At 39.4% G+C, this 21,887-nt stretch overlaps 1 protein-coding gene across 2 annotated transcripts in view; it reads right to left on the reverse strand.

Annotated features, from left to right (window-relative positions):
- The window catches only part of LOC102939068 (serine/threonine-protein kinase TNNI3K), a 165,698-nt gene that overhangs the window by 30,435 nt on the left and 113,376 nt on the right, over window positions 1-21,887 (reverse strand). For both annotated transcript variants that reach the window (XM_037906085.1, XM_007062560.2), the window contains one exon: window positions 14,514-14,623. In XM_037906085.1, coding sequence (XP_037762013.1) covers window positions 14,514-14,623 — 110 coding nt within the window. The remainder of the gene's footprint in view (window positions 1-14,513; window positions 14,624-21,887) is intronic.

Here is a 21,887-nt window from a genome sequence, read left to right on the forward strand (position 1 = left end):
CCAATGGCCAATAGCTTCTCCGTCCCCATCTATGCCTGGCAAGAAGAATGTGACCTTTTCTCCCGGATGCAGGGACCTTGCCACAATTATCCCCCTTTTTCATGTTGAGATTGATTGCTGCAATGTCCTCTATACAAGGCTGAACCTTGAGACCGCTTGGAAACTGATGCTAATACAGAATGCTGCAGCCTGCTTATTAAGTCGAGTTTCATGTGGCAAGCGTGTTACACCAATGCTCTGGGGACCAAAACATTTCTGGGTGGGATGCAAAGGGTTGGTATTAACCTCGGAAGCTAGTCATCTAGTGTAGACACCTGGGAAATTCCCCATGCACTGGTGCCATAGCTGAGACCAGTGGGGATGCTAGAGCTGGAGCTCCATTGCTGTAACTGGGAGACAGCTGGCATCAGGCTGTTCTCCGGGAGGGGCTCAGCCTCTTGGTCCACCAGAAGCTGGATCAGTTAACCATTCAAATGCACTGCAAAGCCTGTCTTTCCTTCAGGTTTTTGGGGAGGGGAGTGGGCTGAGGGGTTTGGGTCTATTTTAATTCCCTCAATACATTTGTCGGTGAATATTCATGTACCTGTGAAACTGGGATGACCCGTCTTTTATCTCACATTATTCATTTATTGAAGGGGTGCCTATAAAGGATTTCAGACATCTAAATAAATAAAATATGAAGCATTTCCTTAAAATCAGAAGAAGCGAAAAAATTATTTTCCCATCTGTAACAGCCCTTGTTAGTGTTAAGATATGGATTGAGACCCAGCCCATGCCTACATCCCGTAGATAATGCCTCTATTCCTTTTTTACAGCTGCTCCTGGAACCACAAAAGCTTTAATTGTCACTGATGGAAATATCACTTCATTAGAAAGCTTCGACTTGTCCCTCCTGGTCAATATAACTCTACTAAGGCTAAGTAGCAACAGAATTACAGACATTAAAGAAAATGCTTTTAATGGACTTCAAGATCTGAAGACTCTACTGTTAGACCAAAACCAAATATCAAGCTCTTCTATCAGTGATAATACCTTCAGTGAGCTTCAAAAGCTGCAAGTCCTGGTGCTAAGCAACAATGCTTTGAGCAGCATCTATGGGACCTGGTTCAAAAATATGAAGGGCCTTATGAGACTGCAGCTAAATGGAAATCAGATCACTAATCTTACGGAGAGCAGCTTTGGAACCGCCTGTCTTGATAGTCTTAGGAGTCTGGATTTGTCTAACAATTTCATTAGTTACATTGAGAAAAATGCCTTCCAACACCTACCTCAGCTGAAAGAAATGGACCTTTCCCGAAATAGGCTGGCGCTCATTCCAGACATATTTTCTCCACTCCCTCAGCTAATTCTTCTAAGCTTAGATCAAAATCAATGGAATTGCACATGCAAACTTTGTGATCTAGCTTTCTTCTTAAGGAGCTTTGTAAATTCTTCAATCAGGTTGCTCAAAAATGCCAATGATATAAACTGCAGAGCTTCCAAAAACCCCACAGTTCACAATGTGCTTGAGCTAACTGAGGCCAACTGTAACTCAGATCCTCAAAACTTTACTGCTATTCTAAAAAACAAAAAGATGAATTCCTATTGGCGGGATGTTACTCTGGTAGCTGTGCTTTGCTTTGTAGGTAATGTATACTCTGGCCCTCTACTTTTTTTTGAATATAAATTATCTTAATATCAAAAAAATACAGGCCAAAATTTTCAAACTTGGGTGCCTAATGTTAAAGACCTACATTTATAGTTAGGCTCTCAAATAAGTGGTCTGATTTTCAGGAGTGCTGAATACACTCTGATCCAACTTGTCAACTGTGGGGTTAGTTGCCTAACTTTAGGCACCCAATTTTGAAAATTATGGCCACAGTACTTATTAATTGGCCAGACTTTTACAAACCTTCATGTTATAAAAACATAAGAATGGCTGTACGGGATCAGACCAATAGTTCATCTAACTCAGCATCCTCTCTCTGACAGTGACCAGGGCCAAATGCTTCTAGCAGCTGGAGGTTTAAGGATGTCTGCGGCATGGGGTTGCGTCCCTGATCATCTTGGCTAACAGCCATTGATAGATCTATCCTCCATCAACTTATCTAATTTTTTTGAACCCAGTTATACTTTTGCCCTTCACAACATCCTATGCCAATGAGCTGATTGTGCATTGTGTGAAGAAATACTTCCTTTTGTTTGTTTTAAACCTGCTGCCTATTAACTTCATTGGGTGACCCTAAGCTCTTGTGTTTGTGAAGAGGCAGATAACATTTCCCGAGTCACTTTCTCCGTACCTTCATGATTGTATAGACCTCTCTCATATCCCTCCTTAGCCATCTCATTTCTAAACTGAACAGTCCCAGTCTTTTTAATTGCTCCTTGTATGGAAGCTGTTTCATACCCATAATCATTTTTGCTGCTCTTCTCTGCAACTTTCCTAATTTTAATATATCTTTTTTGAGATGGGACAACCAGAACTGAATGCAGTATTCAAGGTGTGGAGGTATCATGATTTATATTGCCGCATTATGATATTTTCTGTTTTATTATCTATCCCTTTCCTAATGGTTCCTAACATTCTGTTGGCTTTTTTTTTACTGCGGCTACACACTAAGCAGATGTTTCCAGAGAACTATCCATGACTTCAAGATCTCTTTCTTGAGCGCTAACAGCTAATTTACATGCCATCATTTTATATGCATATTTGGGATTATTTTTCAAGTGTGCATTACTTTGCACTTATCAACATTGAATTTCATTTGTATATTCAGTAGAACTTTCGACAAACATTTCATCACTTAGCCTAATATTCGGTATTGATTCAGAATGGGACATGCCAGGCAACATTAGTAGCAGCCACTGTCACAAATCATTTTAGTGGAATGGGTTGGTCACAGTGTTTTTCTCGTCTCCGTCAAATTCCATCAAATACATAAAGAGTGTTGCCATCCTCCCTGCGGAATGAAGGAACAATTGTGCCTGGTATGTTACACAGATTCCTGTGCAGCTGGGAACTGCTGTCCTTGTACATACATAGGTACAGTTTTACCTTACAATCTAAAGTCTAGCCTGCAGCCATACCATTGCCTGAAGTCATACCACCTCAGGCTGTGATCTCGTTTGATTTCACAAGCTAAGAAAGGTTAGACCTAGTCAGTGCTTTGATAGGAGACTGCCAAGGAAAACCAACAAAACCAATCACAAGGGGGCTGCGTGCAATGAGATTGGTGATTTGGTAGGTGGTACTTCTCCCGCTGAGTACAGAGAGAACCAATGCCCTGGAATACTGCTGAGCTACCTGCAAACATTCAGCCCTATCTTGGCAGGGCGGGGGGGGGGGATCAGCAGAGTGGAGTAATCCTTTCTCTATCACCACAGAGACAACCCCAACTTAATGGTGTAGCTTCTGCAATGCTAGCAACCCCCATCCACAGCCTGGAGGAAATGTCCCAGAGCATCTGCACAGTAGTGCATCCTGTGACCTGGCCCCTCGACCAACCATCACCTGTGCACTGCTAGAGACTGAGGCCCTAGAGAGCTACCAACCCACCCCCTATATGCAGCTCCCCCACACCTCGCATATTAATACAAGAAGACAGAGTTATCTAAGGCTGTAAAAAAATCATATGACTTTTTACTGTCCTGTTGGAGACAGTGATGATGTAATTAAACATAGTACGGTAATACATTCACAGAAGCAGGCAGAGTTAAGGTTGTGGCTTAATTTTGGCATTTCCTGATTTTGAGTGCTTAAAGATGCCACCTTAATACTTTCTGAATGGCGGTTTTCAGTACAGAATTTTATATATGGCTTATCCTTTTCTTGTCTATGTGTCGCGTTTGTTGTAGAGTTGCTCATTCTAGGAGGTTGGGTTTTTTTGAGCTGTTTTTAACTTCACTTTGAAGAGTTTATATAAAGCTTCCTTCATTTGGGAGTCAGTGGGTGGCATTTCAAAATGGTAAAATGACCTTTCTAGAAAGAGGCGAGGGAATTTGAGCCTATCAGACTTGACAGCACCCCATTAGTTCAGTAATTGTACCACAGAAGGAATGGAGTCTCAGCTTCTCCCTTCTGCTAAAGAAATCCCTAGTCATTACAAATATATTTGCTTCTTGAATAATTGCTATAGAAAATGTTGCACGAGATACTTCTATGGAAAGATGGAATAATACAGATAAAATATTCACTGCTTAATTGGATATTTTTTCTATATTTTAAAAACCCTGTGAGGCAGGAAACCTACCATAGCAATTATAATTAATTACATTCCTACATGTACGTTTAACATTGGATGATTTATACCTTTAGGTACATGATTGTGTCTTTGACGAACCTTGTATCTGTCACAGGAGCTGTTGGTCTCACTTGCCTAGTTTTAGCCCTCCTTAACTGGAAACTTCAACAAGGCAAAGCAAATGAACACACATCAGAAAACTGCTGTTGCAGAATTCTAGATGAATCCCAGTGTGGTCATGAGCCAAGAAATTACCTCATTGAGGGATCCTGTAACCTCCACTTAACTCAAGAAAATGAAATAAAGGTCACGTCTGTTGTGGGGTCTGGAAGGGAAATGCCACTTCTACAGGAAAACAGGCATCAAGCAACAGTAAAGGCAGATGCTATGTCCATAGGGCTTAGCACACCACTCAGAAGCATTCAAAGAGAGAATGAACACAAAAAGAGTGGCTCATTTTTATGCCTTAAATGCAGAATGGTAGAATCATGTTCTCAAGAGCCTTATGAGAATATGCCTATAACAAATGAAGCAGGTGCCCTAACAAAAGATTTCCACAGAAGAGTTACAAAACCAAGCACCTTTGAGCAGTGGGAAGATTTACAGACTACAGTGCTGCAGGAACTTTCACAGAGTGATAAAGGTGAGTTTTCTTTTTAAAGACAGTACTAACAGGATCCAATGGCAGGCAGCAATATGAAATTTGAGATACAAAAGTAAATGTTCTGGGCCTGATTCTCCACTGCCATGTACCTTGGGCAGCAATTGATACTTGAGCAAAGTGGGTGATTTGGTAACATTATACACCCACTCTGCATGGGTATAAATGACTGTAACAAGTGCAATGTGGTGAAGAATCAGGCCCAGACACAAGATGGTGAAAGTTTCCTGTGTCTGAAATTGGTGTAAGCTCATGCCTTGCTTTCGCTAAAGTAGGACAAGTGTGAGATCCGTGTTAAAGAGAAGGACATTTGACTGTCCTTTGGGACACTGAAAAAGTAGACTGGTTTGTTGAAAAGCAGGGCAGTCCTACAAAAAGCAGGCTATCATGTTTCCCTAGTACCCCTTCACACTCTCAAAGCTTTTTCTCAATAGCAAGCTTGTCTTTAAGAAGAAACACCCCTGCCCCACATACCCAAATTACAATAATGGGAGGATACTGGCATTTGATATTGACATTTGACTGGCTCTAACTCTAGAGTGGCTGTCCATCTTGTAATGATATCGCAGCTAATACTCCTTATGGAAGGTGACAAGTCAATAAAGTGACCTTGCATTGCCCTTCCACGATGACAAGAAAGGCACACTGATTTTGTGGCTGGTGTTGGAAAATACCTGCCTCTGCCACAATCCCTGCCAGGGATATAGATTTTCTTTCATTAACAAGTTTTTAAAAAGAAAACGCAACAAACTTCTGATATTTGGGGAAATCCTAAAATAATGTGTTCATGCTATTGACCAGGTCTTCATGCGCTCTCACAACCAGGGAGTCTTGTCCCTACGTGAATCTCCTTTCTGGAGGCAGAGCTTTCTCTCAGTAAATGAAGTCCTTCTAGATATCTCTCTTCATGTCCTTTGCTCCCTCTCCTCTGCTTCTATACTGTTCCCTAGGTGTGGACTTCCCTCCTTAGCTCACTGAGGAAACACTCATGGTCTTGCAAATTCACTGCTTTCAGGAAGCCTCACGAACACTCAAACACAATAAAATCCTGCCAATCTGCCACTACATTAAACATATGCAGGCTATTCCTCTGGTTCTCTCACCTCATTTTGTGATCTCTCTCAATTTTGGTGAATTTTGCAGGACAACATGAAGTACATTAGCTGCTTTGAGAGCTCCTATGACAACAGCTCGTATCCAGCAATTTATGGGTTTAGTTCATAACCAGGAATGTTATTGTAATATATTTATTTCATACATGTTATCTGTTTTCCTTTTTTAATGTAGAGATTTATTCCCCCGGGCTTCCATGTTATTCTCCAGATGCCACATGTTTATTAATTTATTTTCTAAAGTTGCTACTTATTTTAAAATAGGAGTTTTAAGCTCTTTTATGATAGGAAACGAACCTGGATTTATTCATTTGCTTTCAGAAGTGTCACTAACTAATTCCTTTTTATGAAATATTCAGGGCTCAAGGCAGAGCTTTGGGAGAGATATTCCAAAAGGTTAAAGTGATGGAGACTTCAAGCTACATCACAAGAGGTGCTGAGCAAAATGGAGTTAATGGCAGATGCAGGTTCTCAGCACTTCTCAATCGAGTTGTGTGAATAATGGATTTTCCAGTTTGTTAGCAATTCCAAAAAAACAGGAAAAAGCAGGTTTGGGTAGAACCAAAAATGAAATGTTTCAGAATTTTCAGCAAATCAAAAAGTAAAACAAAATCATTTCAGGTAGAAATGTTTTGTTTGACCCAAAACAAAATGTTTAATTTCAATTTTGACCATTTTAAAGGTTTTGGATTTTTTAAAAGAAAAGTTGTTTCAAACCAAAAGATCAATGTTTCATGTCAAAATGTGTTGCAATGCAGTGTTTTGTGGTGGGTTTGGTTTTTTGGATTTTTGACACAAACAATTTTGCAAAACCAACACAAATTGGAAAAAAGCATCAGTGTTGCCAAATTCACATTTTTCACCAAAAAAAGTTTTTGCTGAAAAAAATGTCACCTAGAAGTACCCTCAGGGCTTCATGAGAAGGAAATTAAGGGTTAGATTCTGAAGCCTTTATTCACATTGGTGAGCAAGTTTCACAAATAGTCCCATTGACTTTAATTGGGCTACTGCTCCCATGAGTAACTGCTCGTTATTGGAATAAAGATTTCACAATCTGGCCCTTGGTTTGCTGGCTGCAGGTAATTCTGATTCCCCTCTCCCCCCCATCACCATCACTGTGGGCTCTTTACTAACCTAAAGGATGATCTACAAGGACAGTACTGCTTGCTCTCATTCTATTGTCTGAGGGGTCACCTGCTCCACCTCTGTCTTATACCAGGGGCGGGGACAGGACAAAACATCAATCTTGTGTGAATTGGCTCACTGAAGAGAATGGGGAAATGGTTCCTATGGTACTTTCTGCATGGACTCTGAGTACATCACCTGCATGATGCAGCCAAGTTCTATCAGTCTAGGCACTAGAGATAACATTTTCAGAAGCACTGAAGTGACTTAAAAGCCTAAGTCTCATTTTCAAAAGTAATGTAGGCAGTCAGGAACCTAAGTTCCACTGATCTTTCAATGAGACATAAGCTCTTAAATCCTTTTTGAAAATGGGACTTAAGGACTTCTGAAAATTTTGCCATAAAGATTCTTTCATTTCCTTCCAAACTCAAAATTCCCATATGACAATGCACCTTGCTGTCCCAAGACACTAGGTTGGTAAGAGCAGGGAAATGTCATTGAAGAAAAAACAAATACAGTTATACAAAGGTAAACTGAATGTGAAGATAAATTGGGAGGAAGGAAGTGGGGTTCCTACCCATTCTTTTGGTTGGCCTTTATTATTTCACTTAAACAACAACAAGAAAACAGACTTAATCAAAGCTTTTTCCTGAGCTTGACTATTCCTAGGGTTTTCCCTGCAGATCACCTTGCACCACGTCCCTAGTTCCCTGTGCAGACAGACACCTAACTTGCTGATATTTTGAGTGGCATTAACAAAATCTACCTGTTGGCATGAGTCAGAAAAATACTGTTGCATCTTTATGCAGTATTCTACATGCCAGACAGTATGGAATACCAGCAGAAGATATTGCTATACTGCTTTAACAAAATTATAAACACACACATTATTATATGGATAGTTCTGATTAAGATTGAAGTTTTCTGAACTTCTATCAGTTAATTTTAATTCAACTGATTAAAATGTGACCACAGTGTGTGAGTGTAATTGCCACAGCGCTATAGAGTTAAAATGTTTTACCCAGATTGGACTGAGATGTTAGCTAAATGTTGGTGTTATGCCACAAGCAGAGAGAGCTTTTTTGGCACTATATACATAGGTGTTCCAAACATGTGCTTAATCAGTGTAATAAAACTCTTCCATGTGCTAAATTCTAACATTTATTATTCAGCAGATATAAGGCATGACACATTTACTGGAAGATGTGCAATTCCTGCGCCTGCCTTAGCAAAAGAGAGACTTGAAAAGCATTTGACAAATGAATCGTGGCAGTCTCCATCAGAAGCGGAAGACAAGAGTTTAAAACATCATAGGCAAAGATATTTTATTACCAGCTCATCATCAGCACCTAACACACCAGTGGAATCAAAGGAACATTGTGTGCAAAAGATTTTACAAAGTCATAGATCACAACATGATGATCAATGTGGATCGCTGGAAAGGAGCAAAAATATTTCTTTGCAGCTACACAACTCCCTTATCTGTAAATATGTGAACTGTGATAAATTCCAGGGCTATACAAAAGAAAAGAAAGAAAATCACAGAGAAAATTTAAAGTTGGAGAAAAAGCAAACCAAAGCTCATAGAAGAGTAGTAGAAGATTGCTTTATGAGTGATGAAGAGATGCCATTATCACTAGGAGTTAAGAAAAGATATATACCAAAAAGTGTTAGCTTTTATGTACCTGACCTGGCAACAGTAAACAGGTTGGATGTGATGATGATGGACTCAAGTAAGGTAGGATCTAATGTTCAAAGAATCCAGGCTATCACTTTGGAAAGCAGAGAGCACAACAGTTCAGAAGCAAGAAGTGAAGAAGGTAAATTGTCTTCTGCTAAGGGAGATATTGGAAGGAAAACCTGCGTGAGGAAAGATGAAGCCAACTGGAAGAGCAAAATGAAAATTAAAGGACAAGCCTTTTTAACTGTAAAAGTAAATTTACATCCCTTCAGAAAAGTGAGAATCCACCCAGAGAAATTACCTTGCAGTGAAAAACCACAAGAAAAATCCAACCATCAACACAAAGAACCACCATTTGAATCCAAGAAGAAACTGTCACAGGCTTCCAACAAAGAGCTGACAAGAAAAAAAAGAAAATCAAAACAAGGGTCTTCTGTAGTTCCCCAAGAGCAGCCAGATACCAGAGAAGAGATGGAGATTTATTCCAAAAACGTTGCTTCGCAATTCTCTGACAAACAGACCTCGGCTAAGAGCAAAAAGTCCGAAAGTGCAACTATTATAACAAGTGCTGATGCAGCAGAATTGTCTGAAGAAAAGTACAATAATCCAATAGTGAGTGTCCCTCATTCTTTTAAGAATATTTCTGATGCAAGAAATTCTAGAGCTCTCACATCTGTTCTTGCAGAAGCTGTAACGTACAACAGTAACTTACCTCCACCCTCAGCAAAGGAGATTGTGAGAAGTATTGCTCCAACTGTATCTCTTGCAACTCAGAATTTAGAAAATACTTCACAAGATGGGGCAAATGATATTTCCATATCCCTGTATTCTAGAGAAGTAAATGAAGAAGACACAGGGGCTACAGAGTCATATGTATATGAAAATTCACAGATGACTACAAGAAAGGAAGAAGGTTGGGATTCTTCTTCAGCTCTTATTATCCAAACACAAGTCACAGGCAACTTGCAGACAAAAAATCCCAACAGTGAATGTGATTTGGAACTAAAATCAGTTATAGAGGATACAGTAAAAAATGTCAATCAAGGCCAAATGGACAACCGAGTATTAGAAAGCCAGAGTGAAAACTTAAACAGGATAGAAAGATTGGAGAGTTGTGAAAAGGTTAAAGAACATGAATCATTAGAAGGAAATCTGCTTGCTGTGGAATCTTATAGTTTCACTGTTATACCACAGATTCCACCAGATATCAACCCAATGTCAACAGAAACATATTTTGTTCCGACAGAGCATCCAAATCACATCAGTAGTTTGCTTCTGTATACTGAAGCCAATGAGCATTTAATTTGTAGTAGCAAAGAAGGAACTGACAATACTGATAACCAGCATGGAACAGTTAACACTGAAGATGATGGGGTAAAAATAGAACAGAGAGAAAATAAACAGCCACCTAATGACAATGAGGAATTGTCTGAAGTGCTAATCCCGGACACACAAATGAACATGGATGGTATAGCCGAAGATATACCACAAACTCAGAATGATGTGGAGAGTGAAAAATGTAAACTATTTTGTACAAGCACTGTGAAAGTGTCTATTATGTCTAACACATCCAGTATCCCCAGTTCTCCTAAAACTAGAAATATACTACCATGTAGCGACATCAATTTTCAAATAAACAATAATATGTACATGGAGAATGTGCAGAATTTGCAACACATTCAAAACAATCAACCTGATGAAGATAACAATATTCACGAAGAAGGTGAAATGCCACTGGAAGAGCACAAAGAGCCTTCTGTATTACCAGAGTTAAAAGACATTAGTTCTGAGGTAGAAAATGAGGTGCCTTTAATTCCTAGCAGAATAAACGATGTTGAAAACTCTGCTCCAAAAGCTACACTGTACCCACCATCTGCTGAATATGCTAATACATCACCTTTAGAGTCAGAACAAAGTGAGAAAAATAACTCAAATAACAATCACATTCCTCTTTTGCTTTCTTCAAAACTACAGACAAACAACCCCAGCCTTTCTGAAAATTCAAAATTCATTATCGTGGCAGAAAATTTCAACAAGTCAATGAACATTAAACAATATTTGATTGAATGTGATGAAAAAATGCAAGACCAACCAACCAGAGACATTTTACTTGATTAACTGAATACCATTTCTGGGGAAAGGAGAAGTCAGAAGAGAGACACATGTCTGGTATTGTCAGAGTAGCCAAACAGTAGAATTCAGAACAAGAGACTCAGAACAACAAACAAGAGAAAGATAAAACAGGGAACTGTTAACTGACCAGAACAGCAATTGACATTTATGAACTGTAATATATAGCATGTATTTCAGGCAATGTACAAAATTACATTTACAACTACTATAAACCCTGCTACTCCTACTATGTACAGGTTACACCATTTAAAACATTTCTGTGCTACATTTATTACAGTCTTTGCTGAAGATAATGTAAAATCTTCTTTTTATCTGTAACTATTACATTCTATTTTAAATTCACCTAGATCTCTAAGATTTCTGGTCTCTTGGAGCAGTAAAACATTTTATGCCCATTAAGTTCTTTTTTGGGGAAAGGAACTAAATAAAATTTGGGGCAACAGTCTGTATAAAGCCTGGTAAATTATGTTTAATCACTCGGTGGAGATCTCTGATTCAATCTTTTCAGACCCTCCAAACAATTAGCTATAATAGCTACAAGAACACAACGGTTTCTGTACAGAAAGGGGGTTAAGCAGCTCCAAGAGACTTGCATCTCCTCATTGTTATAAACTGAAGGTTTTGAAAAATAAATATCTCATTAACATATCAGCTTCCTAGGATGGATCTCTTGGGCTAGGCAACACATTATCATTTGGTTTTAGCAATCCTTCTTATGAGAGAAGAATGGGCCTTGGAGAGCAGGAAATAAAATAAAAAAGAATATGTATATTTATGACAATGACATTTCATGGAATGTACAGAAAGAAAAGATCCTACTTAAGAGATGTACCAAGTTAAGAAAAGTAGAAAGCACCAAGACGCATAGAACACTAGGGGCCAAGTCCACAAATCACTTGCATAAAAATATGTCCCAAATAATTGGGATACTGTTTCCCATTTCCTTCAGACACAAGAGTTATGAAAACTCATAACTCATGATTGCTGGCCATTTACCCTGTTTCAACCAACCCGCAGTATGTCCCATACGACTGTGTACAGTAGAGGCTCTTTAAAGTATTAATTTCCCTAGAAATTAACTGGAAATTTAACATCTAGCTTTCTTCCTCTTGTTCTGACCTCTACATGTCTCATTTTTTTTAGTACTGTACTAATACAGAGGCAGGGGAGATTGGACAGTAGCCTCAGCGCCCTGTAAAAATATAACTGAGCACCTGTGGAGTAACCTGGACCCTCTCTTTGAATATATGGATTTCATTTTGTCCAGAGAAGAGAAACCCACCAATTTAAAAGAGGATTTAGAAATGGGCCATCAGAACAGGTTACAACCTCCCAATTCTTCGGTATAAATTATAATACTGGCCACATAATGGAAACATCAAAGCTTTTTGTTGCATGCCTAAATAATTATTTTCTTCTCCCCATAATCCATCTATACTTTTCCTTTTCCCTCCTTTATTTGCAGACTCTTGTATTCCCACTTCCCCTCTCTCTGCCTACCTCTTTTTGCCACCCCTTTCTCTTGCATTTCAATCAATCTATTTTTTCAGCCCTTTGGTTTCTTTCTTTTCCTTTCCTTCTCCTATTCTTCCTTTTGTGACTGTTTGCAAGATTAAATAAAATATTCCTTCTCCCACCCAGTAGAAAGCCAAAGCATATGATTCATTTGGGACTGGAAAACAAAACAGAGCAGAAAAACCCTAACCATAAAGTAAGCACAATGAGCAAAAGGAAAGGTGTGTTTAGCATCCCCCACAAGTAGTCCGTGTGTAGCAGATGTATGGTATATCTACCCAGATTGCCTTCACATCTTTACTGTCCATAACTTTTATATGTGAAGTTCAAATATTAAACAAATTAAGGACTTGATTGAGACTTTAGGCACTGCCCTGAGCAAGGGTGGTGCATGAGCAACATTACCCTCCTATTAGCCGTAGGAGGCTTTGTGACTCAGAGACATGCTGTTGAGTCTCAAATCCTTCCTTACTACCACCTTGCTCCGGGGCAGAGGTATAGCAGTTGGCTGATGGCTTATGTCAGCAGTAAATACTAAACCTGTTAAACAGGATCAGCTGTGTTTGCTAGTGCATGGAGGAGGGACTTCTAGAGCCAAGGTCCTGCCCACTCCTCACCCCTCCCAGCCCACTCTCCAACCACCTGCAATGGAGGGTGGAGTAAACAGTGCTCTCTTACTCATATGTGCCCACACTGCCGGTTCAGGCAGCCTACACAGAGGTATAATGGGAGTCCTTACTCCCTGATATGCCCACACAGGCCAAGTAACAATTTAGCTCCAAATGAGAAGTTGTAAGAGCAAAATCGTGCTTATGGGCTATGCAGAAGCCAAGCTCAGAGAGGGGATCGAGAGAGCAAAGTGTCCGTCCTTCCTTCTGTCTTCTCTAAAACCACTGAGAGACTGCTTTAGAAGCTGTCTGCCTGTCTGCAAGTGTTCTGTAAATGGTGTCTCAGAAAGGCATCTAGGTTATGAGTCAGGGGCATAGTCCCTGAGGAGGAAGGATGGTCCAGTGATTAGGAGCACAAGCCTAGAACTTGGGAGATCTGGGTTCAAGTCCCTGCTCTGTCACAGACTTCCTGTGTGACCTTGAGCAAGTCGCTTGGCCTCTCTGGGCCTCAGTTCTCCATCTATAAAATGGGGATAATTGCACTTTCCTACCTAACAGGAATGCTGGGAGGATTAATATGGCAAGGTGCTCAGATACTACACACCATCTAGATACCTTAGATAGATATCTAGCATATAGTATGTGGGCACTTACATACCTGGTCAAATCCTGAGACCCATTTCTTTCAATCTGTTCTGCAGTGGTGATCCCCTGTGCCCTCTTAGAGCCCTACTGAAGTCAGTAAGGCTCGGTGTCTGCCAGTGCAGAATAGCTTGCAGGAATGGGGAGCTAGAGTCCCAGAGCTTGGCCTTGAAGATTTAAAGTCATTTACCAATATAGATACCCAGCTTATACTTAGGAATCAAAACAGAAGATGTTAATTATGATACCAGTTAGGTTTCTTTGTGAAGGGAGTCCCAGCCTGCATTGTTTCATGACACTGGGGGCTTGTCTACATATACAATGCTGCTGCTGTAGGGCTTAGTGAAGACACTCCTATGCTGACAGGATAACTTCTCCCACCAGTCTAGGTACTCTCCCTCCCTGAGAGGTGGTAGCTATGCCGATGGAAGAAGCCCTCTATTTGATGTAGCTCTGCCTACACCGGGGGCTAGGGTCATTCAGCACACCCCAAGCGATGTAGTTATACTGACATAAATTCCAAGCCTGAATCAGTATTCTCCTCAGAGGTTTATGCTGGGATAGAGATTTGTCCTCAGGAATTCATTTGTAAGAGACTCCTCAAAACAAGTGTGAGCCTTTCTGTCGTAGCGCTTTCTATATTGCCAGGTCACCATAACAACTAGGAGCCTTCTAAAGCCAGAAAAATGGAAGGTGGCAAAAATAAAAATACGCACCTGCTCATCTTCTCTCTGAGGCTCTTGGCAAAATAGCCATTTACACATGACAAACATTAGTAATCACCACTTCATAGGTTAAAGAAGTGGGAGCACTTACCTCAGGACACGCATTCCAGCCCCTCATTAACAGTGATGATATGGGCTTGGGAATTGAATACCCTATTGGAGGCCGGATGTGATGATAGGCCATATCTGCTGCTGCTGCAGCTACAAATTAAACAGTATAATAAAGCTTAATTACGATTCAGATATAAAAAATATTCATATGCCAACACATTTTACTTTAGTATTTGAATGAAAAACAGATCTGAACAGATGGAAATGCTTAAGTATTAAACTTGCAAACGGAGTGGGTCAAAGAAGCTTTCAAAACCATGAAAGCACTATTTTTAATGCACTGGATTAAAACAACCAACTGCCCTGCACTGATGTTAACACATTTCTGCCGATGTTTAGCCTGGCTGAAAATGATCTGATTCAGGTGTAAACCCTTAAACAATAACCTCTGAAAAAAATATCAGTTGACCCTCATCTCACACATGACATAATAATAAAGAGAGAATGTCTGAGCAGCTTTCAATAACATGCATTAGATGCATTTGACTTACAGATAAATTGGTGCCAGAGTCTGACTTCCTAAAATAACCTATAGTTAGCTCTGGTATGGCTGAAGACTAAAAGTAATTCCAAGCATTCATTTAACAAAAAACAACAGCAACAACAAAAAAATCTGAGTGCCTTTTTATATGTGCTAGTTGCAGCTGACTAAGAAAAAACTGCCAGAATCTTTTTCTAATTTTGTTTATATATACAGTGATTTAAAAAACATAATTAATCCCACTGCATTCTTTTAAAACAGTTTAGCTGTGGAAAGTCAAAGCAAATGTATGCCAGCCTCATAGCAAGAGCTAAGTAAAATTCTTTGTTAAACTGACATGATTAAGTGATACATCACTGGAGTATATAGCATCTGAGGGGGACCAGGAGATTGCAATCTTGAGATTGTAACAAGAATGGTTTAATTTTTTTTAACCATGTCCCATTCTCATTACAGTCTTTGTCACAAGAATAGATTAATTTGTGCCATTGTCTGTTCTCATTGGAATCTTTGTCACTGTAATGAAGTTTCAGAATGTTAATATCAGATATATTCTGTGAAATGTAGCAGTAGGGATGGGCAAACACATTTTGCCTAATTTTGATCCCATTCTAACGTGGGTTTGAAAGTGTGATTCAAACATTACTGGGTTCATGTTCTGCTTAGGAGAGACAGTGAATCAGAGCAGATGGGGAAAAAAAGATGTTAATGAAAAATAAATATAACCTACTATCTATCTATCCACACTCTCCTTTGCTTTTCCCACAATATACTACAGGAAGACTGTGCTATCTATTAGGGATAAAAGAACACCCCAAAATTTAGGTTGACACAAGTGGGCTACTCATGGTATGATATATACATACACACATGGAGTACTGTGATCTCTCTCTCCCTCTATGTGTGTATCATACACACACACATACACACTCTTATCATACCATGCACACACACACAGAGGACAGTATGTGTGTATGTGTAAACAGAACTACATGCACGATGCAAAAAAAGCATCGATAAACATCAATTTTAATAAAAATTGCAAATTTTTGGATCTTATTTCACCTCTTTTATTCATTTCCCATAGTCATTAGTAATAGGATTTTTTGTTCTCAAGGGTGTTCATAGAAAGAGAAACTGCCATGGACATTCATAGAAATACTTGCATGAACTGTCATGCAGATACTTTGAAAGAGTCCTATAGAATTTTATAACCATGAAAAAACAGGTTTATATATAAGTTATGTGAAATACAATAGATTTTAATCGGGAATAGTCTCTTTTCCATATGTTACACGAACCTTTCTATTGAAATGATAAACAATTGGAGATACTAAGGAATACATTTTTTTTTACTAAAACCGAGGGAACAGTTGTATTGAAAAGTCAGCCTTCTGACTGGGGAACGCTGTTCACATTATTAAAAACTGATGACATATCAAAGATGTATACACTTGGACTGAGACAGAGATGGAAATAGGAAATAGATGTGTTGAAAGTCTCTGCGTAAGGCTAAAAGGGATAACAAACAATGGTGATGTCAGGGTAGGGGGTCTACTATAGACCACCTAACCAGGAAGAAGAGGTGGCTGTAGCTTTTTTTAAACAACTAACAAAATCACCCAAAGCACAGGACTTGGTGTTGATCGGGGACATCAGCTACCCAGACACCTGTTGGAAAATAAATACAGCAGGGCACAGATTATCCAACAAGTTCCTGGAATGTATTGGAGACAATTTTTTATTTCAGAAGGTGGAGAAAACAACTAGGGGGGAGGCTGTTCTAGATTTGATTCTGACAAATAGGGAAGAGAAACTAGTTGAGAATTTGAAAGTGGAAGGCAGCTTGGGTGAAAGTGATCATGAAATGATAGAGTTCATGATTCCAAGGAATAGTAGGACGGAGAACAGCAGAATAAAGACAATAGATTTCAAGAAGGCAAACTTTAGCAAACTCAGGGAGTTGGTAGATAAGATCCCATGGGAAGCAACTGTAAGAGGAAAAACAGTTTGAGAGAGTTGGCAGTTTTTCAAAGAGATGTTCTTAAGGGCACAAGAGCAACTATCCCACCTCATAGGAAAGACAGGAAATATGGCACGAGACCACTGTGGCTTTCACCAGGAGATCTTCAATAATCTGAAACTCAAAAAAGAGTCCTACAAAAAGTGGAAACTAGGTCAAATTATAAAGGATGAATACAAACAAACAACACAGGTATGTAGGGACAAAGTTAGAAAGGCCAAGACACAAAACAAGATTAAACAGGATGAAATTTAACACAGAAAAATGCAAAGTCCTCCAGTTAGGATGGAATAATCAGTTGCACATATACAAAATGGGAAATGACTGCCTAGGAAGGAGAACTGCGGAAAGGGTTCTGTAGGTTGTAGCTAAAGATGAGTCAACAATGTAACACTGTTGTAAAAAAAAAGTATCATTATGGGATGTATTAGCAGGAGTTTTGTAAGCAAGATGCAAGAAGTAATTTTTCCGCTCCACTCTGCACTGATAAGGCCTCATCTGGAGTATTGCATATAATTCTGGTTACCACATTTCAGGAAAGATGTGGAAAAATTAGAGAGTGGAGAGCAACAAAAATGATTAAAGGCGTAGAAAATATGAAAAAAGATTGAAAAAATTGGGTTTGTTTAGTCTGGAGAAGAGAAGCTTGAGGAGGGGACATGATAACAGTCTTCAAGTACATAAAAGGTTGTTACAAGGAGGAGGGTGAAAAAATGTTCTCGTTAACCTCTGAAGATAGGACAAGAAGCAATGGGCTTAAATTGTAGTAAGGGAGGTTTAGGTTGGACATTAGGAAAAACTTCTCAACTGTCCAGGTGGTTAAGCACTGGAACACATTGCCGAGAAAGGTTGTGGAATCTCTGTCACTGGATGTTTTAAAAAACAGATTAGACAAACACCTGTCAGGAATGGTCTAGTTATTAGCTAGTCCTGCCTTGAGTGCAGGGGACTGGATTAGATGACCTCTCAAGGTCCCTTCCAGCCCTACATTTCTATGATTCTATGACACAGCCAGTTTTCCTGTGCACTCATGCTCCCATAATAGTGGGGCTCTTATGGGCCAGGCAGGACATATGTGTTCAGTTTCTGCTTCCAGTTTCACATCCATAGTTTTAAAATATTTGTGACACTGTGCTTTTAAATTCTTCCCGTAAATATACTGAAAGCTGGTTCACAGGCCTGGGCCAGAATAAATTTGTATATGAGAAAACTATTCAAGAGGGCCTTGTACCACATTAGGATGCTTTCCTTCCTCCAAGGCCTTACATGAACTCTCTGAAGCTAGGGATGTTGCCCATCAGCCATTTGCCCACATCTACTGCTGACTTTGAATAGCACCTAAAAATGCAACAGGGTATTTTTAAAATGAAGAATCATGACAAGGACAACAGACTTGGGTAGAGAACTAAGCCACTGGTCTTCAGAAAAGTGGTGTGGGATGGCAATGGGAAGCAACAACTTGTTAGGACACAAAAAAGGACAGAATACTCTTCAGAGGGTAAAAGCTCCCAGAGGGCACCAGCTTCATACTCTGCTTGACTCACACCAGAAGATGGGGGAAATGAAGCAAGGGGAGAAGGGGATGTGGTCCTCAAGACAATTTGTTTTCTCCTTACAATTTTCAAAATTCTATCCTATCTTCTGTTTAAAGATGGGCCTGAGCCTCAGAGTGCAGCTCTATAGCCAATCTCCTCAAAATGCAGCAAGTGTCTGGATTTAGGGTTTAGGCTCAGTCTGTTATAGAAATACAGGGCAGCTGCAGAGTTCAGATGTGGATCTGGACCTAGACTTACCCAACTGTGGGGTGAAATTCTGATTCCAATAAAGCCAATGACAAAACTCCCATTCACTTCAATGGGGTCAAGATTTCACCTTAGTGTATTAGTTGTCATCTATTTCTACTGCTGGTGTTTCCTACTCCAGATCATCACAGAGATGAACAGTGGTTGGTGCTTGTCAAGGTTCCTTCCCCACTCTGAACTCTAGGGTACAGATTTGGGGACCTGCATGAAAGACCCCCTAAGCTTATTCTTACCAGCTGAGGTTAAAAACTTCCCCAAGGTACAAACTTTGCCTTGTCCTTGGACCCTATGCTGCCGCCACCAAGCGTGTTAAACAAAGAACAGGAAAGAGCCCACTTGGAGACGTCTTCCCCCCCAAATATCCCTCCAAGCTCTACACCCCCTTTCCTGGGGAAGGCTTGATAAGAATCCTCACCAATTTGTACAGATGAACACAGACCCAAACCCTTGGATGTTAAGACCAATGAAAAATCAATCAGATTCTTAAAAGAAGAATTTTAATTACAGAAAAGGTAAAAGAATCACCTCTGTAAAATCAGGATGGTAAATACCTTACAGGGTAATCAGATTCAAAACATAGAGAATCCCTCTAGGCAAAACCTTAAGTTACAAAAAGACACAAAAACAGGAATATACATTCCATTCAGCACAGCATATTTTACCAGCCATTAAACAAAAGGAAATCTAACGCATTTCTAGCTAGATTACTTACTAACTTTACAGAAGTTCTCAGTCTGCATTCCTGATCTGTTCCCGGCAAAAACATCACACAGACAGACAGACCCTTCGTTTTCCCCCCCTCCCAATTTGAAAGTATCTTGTCTCCTCATTGGTCATTTTGGTCAGGTGCCAGCGAGGTTACCTTAGCTTCTTAACCCTTTACAGGTGAAAGGGTTTTGCCTCTGGCCAGGAGGGATTTTATAGCATTGTATACAGAAAGGTGGTTACCCTTCCCTTCATTTTTATGACAGTGCTATATGGATAACACTGATTAAATAATTAAGATAGAAAGAACAATAGATGTTTAGATAGATAGCAACACTCTGTGCCCCCACAGTCCTGCCTCAAAGAACAAACTGACTTCTTTATGGCAACAGAGCACTCAAGATTTCAAAGAGAAGCTACTCCGGTGCTCTCAATTGTTTAATCTTTGATTTATATCATTTGTTAAGTGCAATTCGCCTTCACAACTGATCTTTAACTATCCAACAAACTCCTTATATGACTGATAAACACTACCACATTGTTCTGATGGGCATAAAATCTAAATCCTTTCTAGACACTGTTTTCTTCTTTTTAATATAGCAGTTTTCCATCTTTGCATCTGTCCAGATAATGACAGACCAAATACGCCACTCATCAAGACCCTCTAGGTTAAGCACTGGATCTGCAGCCAAAACTCCTGTTTATTACTCCTGGACATGCACTAATAGGTGTTTGCAAAATACGGCCTTTATGGCTTGTCTTCACTACAAATTCAGCCATGTTTGATTGTATAATTCAGTTGTCCCCTAAACTGGTTACAAACATGGCTTTAATAGGTAGGGTAGACTGGACTTTAATCATATTGGTAAAGGGACAATGAGTTGTAACCAGGTTCCCTAGCTCTAGTGTAACTGTAGTATAGACTGGGCCTTAGATTATAAGGTCCTTAGAGCAGAGATCACTTCTGTGCTCATTATATACTAGCAATGAGTGCATTTTCTGATAACTCCTCAGTATAATTATTTCAGTTCTATATTGTATACTGTTATCTCACCATTTTTGGGAGTTGGCATTGTTGAGCACATACAGTAGTTTTTCATTACTGACCATGGGACGTGCTGCAGTCTTTGGTACTACAGAATTACATGATATGGTATTCAACAAATATTATATTTGACTTAATACTGAAATGATTTCACTGGGGATTCCATTTGATTCAATAGATGCTCCATTTGATAAAATAAGGAGTGATTTTGATTCAGTAGCCGTGAGACTCTTTATACAATCTGAAAAATGGATATCTAATTCTGTATAGAGCATACCCTTACTGAATTGGATAATACACTTGATACACTAGAGGCTATAGAGGTGCTATTACTGCAAAGACAACATCCATTTCAAAGCGTGATGTATAGATTTTACAAGTGCTAAGTTTTATAGTTAGGTATTCTTTCCAACATCTAAGTATTCCAATGTACTTGACCTGAATGGCTTCCCATACTTCTGTGCATGTACAAAGGTCAATATTAGACAGAGGGAAGGTTAAGAGTATGTAAGTAAAGCTACAGAACTTCACAGACAGCATACAAAAATGTTTAAAAAGAAAATGTACCTCTCAACATCTTAAAGTGTATAGTTGGTGAAAAATATGGGATTTATGTTTTAAACACTCATATGAATTTATGGAATAATGAGGGTGGAATTTGTATATAGGCTATGAAAGATGCCTGATCCCCACAATAGGTGTTTGCAAGATATGGCCCTAAATCAGATGTACAAAATGAAGTTCAAACATAGTTTTCATATTTAAATATACTATACATTTCTTAGGCAGTATGGTTTGAGAGGCAGTGGAGTCCAGGAGCAGAGGCTATAAGCCAGGAACTACTGAGTTCTAATCCTCAATCTGACACTGACCTGATTTGTGGCCTTGTGCAAATCCTTTCATTTTCTGTCTTAGTTTCCCCAACTGTAAACTGGGGACAATACAATTCCCCTACCTTACAGAGCAGTTGGGAGGGTTAATTAGTTGATGTTTTGAAAAATCTAAGCGTTATGTAAGGGTAACAATGATGGTGATGGATGAGATTTTCAAAAGTGCTCATTGACTTTAATGGGAGTAGAATTAGGCCAACACTTACTACTGAAAGGCCTTGTGGAAGTACATTTTAAGATGGGGTTCAAACAAAGAGAGGGAGATCTTTTAGTCGGTAAGCAGGGAGTCATCAAAAAGAGACTATAGAAAGGGCACTGATTTAGAAGGAGTCAAAATAAACGGGACTGAAAATGGACTTCTGAGGAGCTGCAAGAACAGAAGCAGAAACCAATGAACCATGCTCATCT

Source organism: Chelonia mydas, chromosome 8 (genome assembly GCF_015237465.2).
Source record: "Chelonia mydas isolate rCheMyd1 chromosome 8, rCheMyd1.pri.v2, whole genome shotgun sequence".
Taxonomy (NCBI): Eukaryota; Metazoa; Chordata; order Testudines; family Cheloniidae; genus Chelonia; species Chelonia mydas.